Source organism: Salmo salar, chromosome ssa29 (genome assembly GCF_905237065.1).
Source record: "Salmo salar chromosome ssa29, Ssal_v3.1, whole genome shotgun sequence".
NCBI lineage: Eukaryota > Metazoa > Chordata > Actinopteri > Salmoniformes > Salmonidae > Salmo > Salmo salar.
In genome coordinates, this window is record NC_059470.1 from 9,533,512 (window position 1) to 9,546,699 (window position 13,188).

The 13,188-nt window shown below is 47.1% G+C and overlaps 1 protein-coding gene across 2 annotated transcripts in view; it reads left to right on the forward strand.

The window, feature by feature from the left end:
* The window catches only part of lmbr1 (limb development membrane protein 1), a 69,296-nt gene that overhangs the window by 46,884 nt on the left and 9,224 nt on the right, over positions 1 to 13,188 (forward strand). For both annotated transcript variants that reach the window (XM_014180667.2, XM_014180666.2), the window contains 5 exons: positions 1,733 to 1,809; positions 2,418 to 2,495; positions 6,407 to 6,480; positions 6,876 to 6,966; positions 7,654 to 7,720. In XM_014180667.2, coding sequence (XP_014036142.1) covers positions 1,733 to 1,809; positions 2,418 to 2,495; positions 6,407 to 6,480; positions 6,876 to 6,966; positions 7,654 to 7,720 — 387 coding nt within the window. The remainder of the gene's footprint in view (positions 1 to 1,732; positions 1,810 to 2,417; positions 2,496 to 6,406; positions 6,481 to 6,875; positions 6,967 to 7,653; positions 7,721 to 13,188) is intronic.

The following is a 13,188-nucleotide window of genomic DNA, read 5'->3' on the forward strand; positions in this document are numbered from 1 at the left end:
AGGGAGAGAGGTAGGTAGAGGGAGGGAGAGAGGTAGGTAGAGGGAGGGAGAGAGGTAGGTAGGTGGAGGTAGGTAGGTAGGTAGGTGAAGGGAGAGAGAGGTAGGTAGGTGGAGGGAGGTAGGTGGGTGGAGGGAGGGGGAGAGAGAGGGAGGGAGAGAGAGAGAGGTAGGTGGAGGGAGGGAGGGAGAGAGGTAGGTAGGTAGAGGGAGGGAGGGAGGGAGAGAGGTAGGTAGATAGGTGGAGGGAGGGAGGGAGGGAGAGAGAGAGATAGGTAGGTGGAGGGAGATAGGTAGGTGGAGGGAGAGAGGTAGGTGGAGGGAGAGAGGTAGGTAGGTGGAGGGAGAGAGGTAGGTAGGTGGAGGGAGAGGTAGGTAGGTAGGTAGGAGGGAGAGAGGTAGGTAGGTAGGTAGGAGGGAGGGAGAGAGGTAGGTAGGTAGGTAGGTAGGTAGGTAGGTGGTAGGTAGGTAGGTGGGTAGGTAGGTAGGTAGGTAGGTAGGTAGGTAGGTAGGTAGGTGGAGGGAGGGAGGGAGGTAGATGGGTGGGTAGGAGGAGGGAGGGAGGTAGGTGGAGGGAGAGAGGGAGGTAGGTAGGTGGAGGGAGAGAGGGAGGGAGGTAGGTAGGTGGAGGGAGAGAGGGAGGTAGGTAGGTGGAGGGAGGGAGAGAGGGAGGTAGGTAGGTAGGTAGGTAGGTAGGTAGGTAGGTAGGTAGGTAGGTAGGTAGGTAGGTAGGTAGGTAGGTAGGGAGAGGTAGAGGACGGGGGGAGGGAGAGGTAGAGGGAGAGAGTGGTGGAAGGAGGTAGAGAGGTGGAGGGAGGGAGAGAGTGGTGGAGAGAGAGAGAGGTTGGTGGAAGGAATGGGGGAGGGGGAGGGATGGAATTCAAATCAGACAAGCTCATAGTAAGGACACTGGACCACAGTGTTATAAAGTGATTTCAAAAGGGTCATTACATCACAAGTCCTTTACTGTCTGTGGCCCATCAGTCAGTCTTCAGAAGCCATCAATGCTGACATGTTACTATGGTCAGGCAGGTTCTCAGTGTGCAGAGTGATTTACAACGATTGAGACCTCATCTCTGCATCCATCTATTTATGTCAGAACAAGAAGGCATATCAGCAGCAGCACGACCTCTCATCATTTAACAGGTTGACTTAAAAATCAAGTTGTTCATCAGAATCTCAGCTTTTGTTTGATCTGTTTCTATAATGAAGATTGTCTGACTAATTAAAGAGGAAGACTGTGATGTTCTGGTTTGTTGTGAAGGCCATATTACCTTCAGCCCCTCTGGGCCCTGAGAGAAGAGATGGTGTTGGTACACATTCACCATATGTTTAACCAAACCAACTAACTCTAAATAAACCTTGAGGCCATGAGGTGCCACTGCTCACCTTTTTTAATATCTTTGATATATTAATTAATGAACCAATTTAGGAAAACAGTCTTTAATAATATCGGAGGTGATTCACTCTTGATTTAACCTAATGTACCAGGCGAAGAAGAAACTCCTGAGCGGGTCGGCATCCCCCCCCCCCCCCCCCCGGATGTTTCCGGTTTCTACCCGACCGATTGATTAGAGGCGTTGCTCGTATTTGCATATACGGTAGGACCCCAAATTCTGCGAGATGTGGTAGTTTCCCAACACTGACCTCTCTCTCCGCACGTGCGCTGTCTCTTCCTCTCTCTACCCCCACCCTCTCTCTCTCTCCCCTGCCTTCTCCTTCTTCCTTCCCGTAGAGAGGAGGAAGAAAGCCTCTGCATGGGAGAAGAACCTGCTGTACCCCATTGTGATGTTAATACTGCTCACAGGGACGGTGAGTCTTCAGATGGATACTACTGCAGCCAGTCAGTCCCACTAAAGCCCCCGTTTACCCATGGCGTATATAAAGTAGAAAGCCTTGGTGGCGGCTGGGGGGGGGGGTATTCCTGGGTCAACTCAGTCTGCGTCCCAAATGGCACCCTATTCCCAATATGGTTCGCTACTTTTGACCAAAGCCCTACGGCACCCTATTCCCTATATAGTGCACTATATCGGGAACGGGGAGCCACCTGACCCCCGTCTGCAGCACTGAGCATCAAGCCCCTGGGTGTGGTGTCTTTTGTCGACCGTGTTTAAGGAAAGGCTCGGCTAAATAGTCACCGCTGCGACAGCTGGGCTTTCAATTGAACCCCACACACACACACACACACACACACACACACACACACACAGAGTAATCTGCCTCTCTTAGCATGCTCAGTGTTGTACAGCGACGGCGCGTTTGCTGAGCCCGAGATTCTTCAAGCTAAGTGTGGAACTGCTTACAGAACACACGCATTCCAGAAGACAGACAAAACGACCACTTATTGATTAGTTCTGTGTTGTCTTTGACCTAATCATGTTAAACCCCTCTGTTTCTCGGCTCCTTCCCTTCCTCCGTAGACTATCTCAGTCCTGCTGGTGGCGCTGAATATCCTTTATCTGCTGGTGGATGAGACGGCCATGCCAAAGGGATCAACGGTAGGCCTGGCTAGAGTTACTTCCTGTTCCCCTTTTTAAACATATGCACACTGGAGCCCGTTTTCACACACACACAACACAGATAAACTTAGAGCCAGGCCGCTACTAAACTAGACCGTTGCGAAGGTGCTCGGCGGTCGCCGGGGACATAAATCAAATTCCGGATATGCTCAGGTGCATGTTGGGAATAAAGGAAAGAAAGCTCTGGGCCAGATGTTTATCAGAGCAGAGCTATGGTCCCCTTTTTGTTGTGCTGCTCCTCATTGAAAGTCATTTCACAGTGGTATGCAGATGAAACGTGTGATGTGTGTGTGTCCACGGCAGGTGAAATAAGCTGCATTACCCTCTCCTCTGTGTGTGTGTGTGTGTGTGTGTGTGTGTGTGTGTTCAGTCAGTAGCTCTGTGGTACTGTGTGCAGCAGGCAGGCCAGGTGAACTCCTTTTATGAGTCCGTCTGTCTGACTGGAGTGCTTAATGGCCCTCCAGATTGCATCTCCTCTTGCATGCAATGTACTTTCTTAATCTCTTTATCTCGTTTCATCTGGTACGACCAAGGTGTGCGTGTGCGCTAGTGTCGTGTGTGTGTGTGTTTTTTACTTTCGTCTGACAAAGGCAACAAAATGTATCTTATTTCTGCCTCATTTCTCAGCTCGTCTTGCGGGCGAATGGCTGCCCTCCTCGACATTCCAATTATTTTATCGAGGAGATATTTTCTTTGGCATGACGCATCGCTGAAAATCCCCCAAATTACGCTTGTCATGCAGCTTGAGTCCTCCCTCCCTCCCCCTGACAGCCACAGCACTGCTAAATGGTTTACGAGTTTGATGAGCTGGATGGATGCCACGCCTCTGATCTCACATCGCTACGGCGACAGGGTGGGGGGGGGGGGTTGCGTCCCAATGCCCTCATACGCTGTCTATGCTCTCAGAGAGAAGAGGGAAGGAGGAGGGGGGAAGGGGGAGAGCGGGAGGACTGGGCCAGGTGGGATAAAGAGATGGAGAAGGGACAGGGAGAAAGGAAGATGGAAGGGGGGGGGAAAGAGAGGGCCCGTGACCTCCAGACTGTGGGAAAGTCAAATGAGCCGTAGGGCCAGGAGCAGAGTACAGCAGCACAATGGAACGGCACTGCGGATGTTTGTCCCTCCCTCCCTCCCCTCTCTCGCTCCCTCACAACACCGCGTGGCACTCGGCATACTGAGTACCACAGGCTGCTCCGACCTCCAGCGTCCTCCACCTCTCTCTGACTCAGACAGCCTGGGAGGAGAGGAGAGGAGGCCGATCCAGTCAGGCAGGACAGGGCTTTTTACAGCTTGGCGAACGGGTGTTAAGAGGACCAATCATTATTATACATTTTTTTTTTATAAGTGTTATTGCCGGCTCGTCCCCTGTGGAATTAGGGCCGTCACAGCATCGCACGGTTTTAGTAAAAAGCTGAGGGATGGGCCTGAAGAAATGTAACCACTCTAAAAAATCATTAGAGCAATTGATGAAACGACTGACCAATCCAAGATAAACAGATTCCTAGTTTTAAGCATATTTTTGTTTCCAAACATTGGAGTAAAACAGGCTCATATTTTGGGTTCTGATGGGGGTCTGACAGTGGAACTAAGCTCATGGGTCATTGAGTATATTTCATTCATTTCTAAATCCCAAAAATGGATGTAGCAACTGTGGATTGTCCCTTTTTAATTTTTTTTTTTTTTTTAAGGTTACAATTGGGGAAGGGGAAGCTGATCCTAGATCTGTACCTAGGGAAACCTTCATCCAGAGCCCCACCTTCCCACCACCGCAGACCTCTGAACCTTTGACTCAGGTTGCATAATTCCCGGGAACTTTCAATAAATTCCCTGCTTTTCAAGAAATCCCGGGTTGGAGGATTGCGGATTTCCTGCTTATTCCTTCCCTATTCCGCAAAGCCTCCAACTGGGATTTTGAGAAAACCAGGGAATGTATTGAAAGTTCCCAGAATTTTGTAACCCTACTGATGACACTCAGCTCCTTGTCAGTCTGCAGCTTTGCAACACAAAAAAAAACATCTTAATCCACGGAGTATATATTTTTTCTTTCTTTCTGTTATTATCCGTCATTAAAACTATGTGAAGTACATCAAAGCGTGGAGGAGGAGGACGGGACACACCTGAAGGGCCCAGCTGGCCCCGACCGCTGTGTGTGTACACGCTCTGCACTCGGGCTCACGGCCTCACCTGCACACAGGTGCTGTTCACCGCTAATCCCAGAAGCAACAAACACACCAAGGCGTGTCTGAATGAGCCAGCCGCGGCAGGCTGCGACCGACACCGACCTTACCCTCTGCCCCAGCCCGCCCCAACCCACCACTAGAATGCAAAGGAGACCAGGTTGGAGAGAGGCGGAATGAGAAAGCTGCCACGTACACACACACACACACACACACACATACACACACACCTGCCACTTTGACATGTTAATATCTTTACAAAATGGCAGAACGGTAACACTGAAGAGTTTACCTTTCCCATAACGTTGACACACACAAGCATAACACACTCCCTCTCCCACACACACAACCCCCTCCCGCTCCACTATTAATAGATGACACAAGATGCTGTGTGCTAATTCTCTGAGGGGGCCTCTGCAGCACATCTCTACAGTAAGCTCCTTTCGATGCCACTTGCATAAAAATGCATGAAACGACCTGTCAGACTTCCCTTTTTTTCTTTTCTCTTTGCTCTCTTTGTGTTGTGTGTGTGTGTGTGTGTTGCGTGCACCAGAGAGCGCTTGTGTTAGAGCGAGTGTGCAGAGTGTATGAACAAGTGTTTTATTTTTTAAGGTTTGAATACAGTCGGGGCTAGCTCCTAGTCGTGACGCCGGTGAAGTGTTCAACTTGATAGAAATGCAGCACTCTGAACAATAACGTGTCCCTGTGTCGCTGTGTGCCACAGAATAGATCTCTCCAACGGACAGGCCAGCATCCCAAATGCCACCCTCTTCTGTAAACCGTGCACTACTTTTGAGAAGAGCCCCACGGGCCCTGGTCCAAAGTAGTGCACCGCAGCAGACAAAGACATTGGCTGTGTCCCAAAATGGCACCCTATTCGGTATAGAGAGTGCACCGCTTTTGAAAACGGAACCCCTTGGGCCGTGGTGAAGTGCCCCGTAAAGGGAATAGGGTCCCGTTTGGGACTCAGACGTTGTCTTCCTCTGCTGTGTCGCTCCAACACAGAGAAACCGGCTCATTGAGCCGCTTTGGATTGAAGTAAAAAAGTGGTTAATGTAAACAGTTACGGTGCCAAGTCTGACAAAAGCAAATATCACACAGATGCCGAGGCTAGTGGCGTGTGTATATATAGATGTATCTCTTTCCCTGCACTAACTTCAAATGGGCAGGGCAAAAAAGATCCGATATGTTTGCCAAAGTATTTTTACATTTTTTTTGAATAAATGTTCCACGTTTTTTACCGTCAGCACTTCAATGCCTTTTTCGCTTGTTTGAACACCTGTTCACATGCTGTGTGATTGACTGTGATTTAAAAAGGGAGTCTTTTTCTCTCTTTCATCGCTTTCCATCCATTACTGAGCCGATTTTGATTCTGTCTGTCTTGAAGAGAGAACTTTGATTTGTGCCAAGTTGGAACTTCTTCTGTAATCACATGCCCACAGATTACAGAACCTCACTAAGTACTTCACTTTAACTTTGTCATGTACAATCATTTTACTCATGGTTTATTTGTGTCCTTCCGACTACGCAACGACATGAGAGAGAGATCCTAATTTTGAATGATTTGATTTACGGTCTAGCCTTGTGGTCACTACCACCTGCAGCATGGGATTTGAATCCAGCCCATTGCTATTTCAGCACACTCTCTCCTTTCCTCGTCTCTATCCTATCGAAGTTGTCCTTAACAAAACACACTCTCCCTCTCTGTCGTTCCAGGATCGGGGACTTGGGAACACCTCACTGTCCACGTTCGGAGTCGTCCAGGCCGTCGTGGAGATCGTCCTCATGTTGTATCCTTTTAATGACCCCCTTTGCTCCGGGGCCAGATCCGTATGAAGTGTCTCAGGCAAGGAGTACTGATCCAGGATCAGGTCCTCTCTGGCCATGTAATTGTGATCGTAAAGGCAAAACTGATCCCTGATCAGCAGTCCTACTCTAAGACACTTGATACATATGGCCCCTGCTCCATGGTGATCCCAGTGACATTCCTAGGACTGGTGGTGTTGACTTAAGACGTAGCTTAGCCGGACACTTTCCGGGACATTCTGTCGTGTTTCGTCACCTCTTTTCACCTTTACCCTTTGTGAAAAGGTGCCAACTGGCCACTTGAAATGTCAGTAAATGTCCATACTAAGGCGTTTTGGCTCGAAAGCGTAAGGATGTCTTGTCCTTGATTCAGCAACAGCTATTTGATGGTGTCCTCCGTTGTCGGCTTCTACAGCTTGCGAGTGTTTGAAGGCCTCACTCCCAGGAAAGACGACACGACTATGACTACGGTAAACACACACACACACACACACACACACACACACACACACACACACACACACACACACACACACACACACACACACACGAAGAAGGTGATATATTTAGGCTTCCTTTTGTTTCATCCTCTTCAGCTCTCTCTCTCTCTCTCTCTCCCTTGCTTTCATTCTCTCTCTCCCTCTCCTCTGGCGTCTTCCTCACCAACCCTCAATCTGAATGGTTCAGTTGACCTCTCGCCCCAATATTTGTTTGTGCGTTGCGTAAACACGGACGCCGTGCAAGCTCTTATTTTCAGTGAGAGAGAATCGGGGGGAAAACTGTGTGTGTGTACTCTGTTTGGCCCACGGTGGTAGCCATTCACTTGGTAATGAGCAGGGGGAACGGTGAGGCTTTGTAACTAGCCAGGACGACTCGGTGAAAGGACTCGAAAGCCACAAAGGAGCAGAACCTGGTAATGAGCATCTTCAGAGGTACTAATTGCACAATATGTGGAATCCATTTACTCTGAAGAGGTGTGTGTGCGCGTCTCTGTGTGTGTACACACTCACACTCACACACACACACACTGACTTGCGAAGCTATTCTTGCCCTCCCAGTTCTCACACTCAAACGTTTCATCATGGCCTATCTATTTGTTAACCCGAGTTCACGAGTTAAAGTTCTATACTCTAATCCTGTCTGTCTCCCTCATGTAGATCATTGGTTGCTGTGTGTCCATCCTGGTGCTGAGTTCAGCCCTGCCAGTCATGTCCAGAACACTTGGTGAGTCTCTCCTGCCTTTCATTCAACCTTTTTTGGGGGGTGGGGGGGGGTGTCCCCCGATGGCACCTCGTTCCCTACGTAGCGCACTAAAGCATAGTTGATGGAACCGATAGGTGAGCACAGATGTACGTGTTTAGTGGACCGCTTAGGATTGTTTTCATGACGAACGTATTGGAGGTGAGGTGACCATCCCATTCCCGGTCTTAAGTAAATGACCCCGAGGGCCGGTCAGAGAACTTCACCTATCCCCTGCCGTCCCAGCCCCTCAGACCGTTAAGGTTAACAGGTTAAATTCCTTCACAGTTTGCCATGGCGATTTGAGGGAATGGCGCAAGAGAGGAAGAACTGACAGGTGTAGCAGCGCATTCACAATGGTACTAATAAACTCGCAGATTGCAGGCACAGCTGTTTAAATAGCATCGTCGTCGTCTGTGTGCGTGTCGGCGTACAGTGAGTCGTGGGGAGCGTTGCAAAATACCAACAGCTTCTGCTCTGTGACGCTGAATAGATGAGATGCAATAAACGTATAAAGGCCACCCCCATCCAAAGCCCTCTGGAGGACGACATGGGGAGAGGGAGTTTTGAATATGTGTTATGGGAAATCGAAACTCTTCATTGTTACCGTTCTGCCATTTTGTGAAGATATTAACGTGTCAAGGTGGTGTTTGTGAGAGAGAGAACCGGAGGGCATGGTCGATTTAAGCAAAGTAAGTCAGGTGACTTGGGTTTCAACTACTTGGAAAAATCCTTTCCTGGCTTAACAAACCAATAGGAAAGTCTCCAAATTGTAAATACTACCCATCTGGCACTTCAAGCAAACTCTCAACGTTTTTGAAAGGATTTTTCAAGTATTTGAACCCAGGTCTGACATAAACACAAACATCACTAAGAATTGAGGCGATGTGGGAGAAAATGGGTCTGATGCCTTATGATAACTGCTGCTTGTACAGAATTCCTGTCGGACGGACGCCATGTTTTATTTAAGCTTCTCTTGAAAGGGAGCCATGGGACCTGTAATGCTGCTGAAATGGGAGTGCTCGGTACTGTTTTTTTCCGTGGCAGCGACGGCAGGGTTAGTCAGGGTGCAGACAAGGGTAAAAGTCCCATAAACACATTTTATTTCAGGGAGGGAAACGGATGGCTAAAAATGACCAGTTATGTAAGTGTATGTGTGTGTTTAAAAGCATCAGAGTGAGATATCCTGCGTCCGAAATGGCACCCTATTCCCGGGCTCAAGAGTGCAAATATTTTACTCGCATATGCGCCTAAATATTTGCGGTGCAACCTGGAATTGTAATTTAGGAGCACCAGTGCGCCTTGGAAAAACAAAAATCACCCTGATGATAATTGTTGCGATGATTACTTCACTGTCCCGCAGCCCCTGAGTGCCATGGAGAGGACACTGAGCGCAGATTCATGACTGTCATGATTGCACCATTACTACAAAGAAAACGACTTGTTACCTCAAATGTTTTTCATTGTGCTCCTACATTTCTTTGTGTGCTCCTACATTTTTCAACTTGTGAAAAGGTCGGCGTCGAGCCCTATTATTTACCTACATAGTGCACTACTTGAACCACGGTGAATTGGGTGCCATTTAGGATGAAGACATGCGCTACAAACCCCACCCCCATTGAGAAGTTAGTTTTCTTCCCATGTATGTTTGTGTAACTTTTATCTGCAGTGTCCCCAAAAGCACAGTGAGAGACTGCAGCAAAGAGGACTCTGGTCACTCCTGTCAGCCTGGCTGCTGTTCCTGGGATAATACACTGTGGCTGGGCAAAAGTAGCGCACTATATAAGGAATTACGGTGCCATTTGGTGCGCACCCTATCAAACGGAGTACAACCATCTCAGAAAATCACCATTTATTACATAGATGCTATTCTAGTTGTCCTTTTATCGTTCCTAATCTGAAGTCGACTGAATACATAGGCCACCTTTCTCCGCCGATTTAGTGGATGTGTTATAAAAATGAGTCTGTTAATGTAATCACCATGGTGTCTTCCATCTTACTTGGAACGGATGGTGAGACGAGATGGATTCCACTTGGCCCACATTCACACAGTAATACACAATGCTACATTCTGCAAAATGGTGGCGATTAAAAACTGGCTGAAGTGAAACGAGTGATCAGAGGAAGACCGGTTCTTCTAAGAGGGGTTACATCATCTCTAGACATATGCCATATAGTCCTATGGGTCCTGGTTAAAAGTAGTGCACTATATCGGAAATAGGGTGCCATTTGGGATGTAAGTGTAGTCTCTTCTAATGCCAAGAACCCCTTTACTTCCCATCAGCTTTTCTCCTAATACCAAACCCGAGATCTAAACCTTTAGCATTACAAATGAATTTAGCTTGACTGTAGTGGCATGGTGCATTGACTGCGATCTCTCTCCACCCCCTCTTCCTGTCTCTTTACAGGCAATTTGGTTAAAGGCCCTCGATGCTCGCCAACTGCTTGCAGAGGCTGTAAATACATCTTTAGACACTCAATCAATCTCCTAATCTAATTGTTGTGCAGCGGTTTCGCAGGCATTGCCGAATATTATTATTATTTTTTTTTAAATCCACAAATATTACCTCAGTGAGCTATGACAGTTTTGGAATAGCTAAATGTGATGAATTGAATGGTTGGTTGATCTATTGATATTGGGTATGCTTGTCGTGTTTTAATAAAAGATGTATGCACACACAGCTTGTGTGCATGCACTGTGAGTTAGTTCACACTAAGAACATTGAAAGAAAGTACAGGAATGAATGATAAGAGTTTACAATATTTACTGCTGAAGAATTTTAATCCACCTCAGGCTAATCCACCTGTTAGTGTCACTTTTTAAATTTTATTTTTTAAGAGCACTAAAACCCTTGCGATTCTCCACATGAAGTCATGTGGTTTTTCCATATGATTTCACAAGTACTGGAAACAATAGAACACTGAAAAATCTGGGAAACCAGACCTAGTATTCATAGCTGACTTTGAAAAGGCTTTTGATAAAGTACGACTGGAATTTATATATGAATGACTGGAATATTAACATTTTGGAGAATCTCGTATACAATGGGTTAAAGTCATGTACAGTAACCCTAGGTGTAAAATAGTAAATAATGGCAATTTCTCAAAGTATTAAACTGTCGGAGTAAAACAAGGTTGTCCACTATCAGCATATGTATTTATTATGGCCACCGAAATGTTAGCTATAAAAGTCAGCTCCAACAATAGCATCAAGGGGCTAGAAATCCAGGGCTTAAAAACAAAAGTGTCCTTGTACGCTGATGATTCATGTTTTCTTTTAAATCCACAATTTGGATCCTTCCACAGCCTCATAGAGGGGCGACAGGTAGCCTAGTGGCTAGAGCGTTGGGCCAGTAAATGAAAGGTTGCTAGATTGAATCCCCGAGCTGACAAGGTAAAAATCTGTCGTTCTGCCCCTGAACAAGGCAGTTAGCCCACTGTTCCTAGGCGGCTATTGTAAATAAGTATTTGTTCTTAACTGTTTTGCATAGTTAAATAAAGGTACAATTACAAATAAATAGAGGATGTTGATGATTTTTCTAACCTCTCTGGATTACAACCAAATTATGTGTACTATATTACATATTGGATCACAAAAAAATAAAACTTTTACATTCACATGTCGTTTACCAATAGAATGGTGAAAAAACAAATGTATTTAACCTTTATTTAACCAGGCAAGTCAGTTAAGAACAAATTCTTATTTACAATGACGGCCTACACTGGACGACAAAATTAAACGGGCCTATTTATTTAATGAATATGAATTTGGAGGTCAGAAACAATTAAATATTAAAGCATTAGATCTCTCACTAAAGGCTTCAGTCACACAAAAATATACTTAAATCAGAACTGGTTCTCCAGCAGATTAGTAAGAATGGCTCACCCGGTGTTCAAGAATGCCCTTTTCCCCTTTATTCAGATTACATCTCACTTTTGGTTATTTGAAAATGAAATAATCTCCAAAATGTCACTTTTTAAAACAAGCCATAGAAAGTTGGTTGCTATTTCAGAATAATCCACCAGAAAAGACAGAACAAATATTATGGTTAAACTGAAATATAATAATTGAAACAAAAAAAAACATTATTTTTTGTGGAAAAAAATAAAAGCAGTATAATCTTTGTAAATACACTGCTCAAAAAAATAAAGGGAACGCTGAAACAACACAATGTAACTCCAAGTCAATCACACTTCTGTGAAATCAAACTGTCCACTTAGGAAGCAACACTGATTGACAATAAATGTCACATGCTGTTGTGCAAATGGAATAGACAACAGGTGGAAATTATAGGCAATTAGCAAGACACCCCCAATAAAGGAGTGGTCCTGCAGGTGGGGACCACAGACCACTTCTCAGTTCCTATGCTTCCTGGCTGATGTTTTGGTCACTTTTGAATGCTGGCGGTGCTTTCACTCTAGTGGTAGCATGAGACGGAGTCTACAACCCACACAAGTGGCTCAGGTAGTGCAGCTCATCCAGGATGGCACATCAATGCGAGCTGTGGCAAGAGGGTTTGCTGTGTCTGTCAGCGTAGTGTCCAGAGCATGGAGGCGCTACCAGGAGACAGGCCAGTACATCAGGAGACGTGGAGGAGGCCGTAGGAGGGCAACAACCCAGCAGCAGGACCGCTACCTCCGCCTTTGTGCAAGGAGGAGCAGGAGAAGCACTGCCAGAGCCCTGCAAAATGACCTCCAGCAGGCCACAAATGTGCATGTATCTGCTCAAACGGTCAGAAACAGACTCCATGAGGGTGGTATGAGGGCCCGACGTCCACAGGTGGGGGTTGTGCTTACAGCCCAACACCGTGCAGGACGTTTGGCATTTGCCAGAGAACACCAAGATTGGCAAATTCGCCACTGGCGCCCTGTGCTCTTCACAGATGAAAGCAGGTTCACACTGAGCACGTGACAGACGTGACAGAGTCTGGAGACGCCGTGGAGAACGTTCTGCTGCCTGTAACATCCTCCAGCATGACCGGTTTGGCGGTGGGTCAGTCATGGTGTGGGGTGGCATTTCTTTGGGGGGCCGCACAGCCCTCCATGTGCTCGCCAGAGGTAGCCTGACTGCCATTAGGTACCGAGATGAGATCCTCAGACCCCTTGTGAGACCATATGCTTGTGCGGTTGGCCCTGGGTTCCTCCTAATGCAAGACAATGCTAGACCTCATGTGGCTGGAGTGTGTCAGCAGTTCCTGCAAGAGGAAGGCATTGATGCTATGGACTGGCCCGCCCATTCCCCAGACCTGAATCCAATTTAGCACATCTGGGACATCATGTCTCGCTCCATCCACCAACGCCACGTTGCACCACAGACTGTCCAGGAGTTGGCGGATGCTTTAGTCTAGGTCTGGGAGGAGATCCCTCAGGAGACCATCCGCCACCTCATCAGGAGCATGCCCAGGCGTTGTAGGGAGGTCATACAGGCACGTGGAGGCCACACACACTACTGA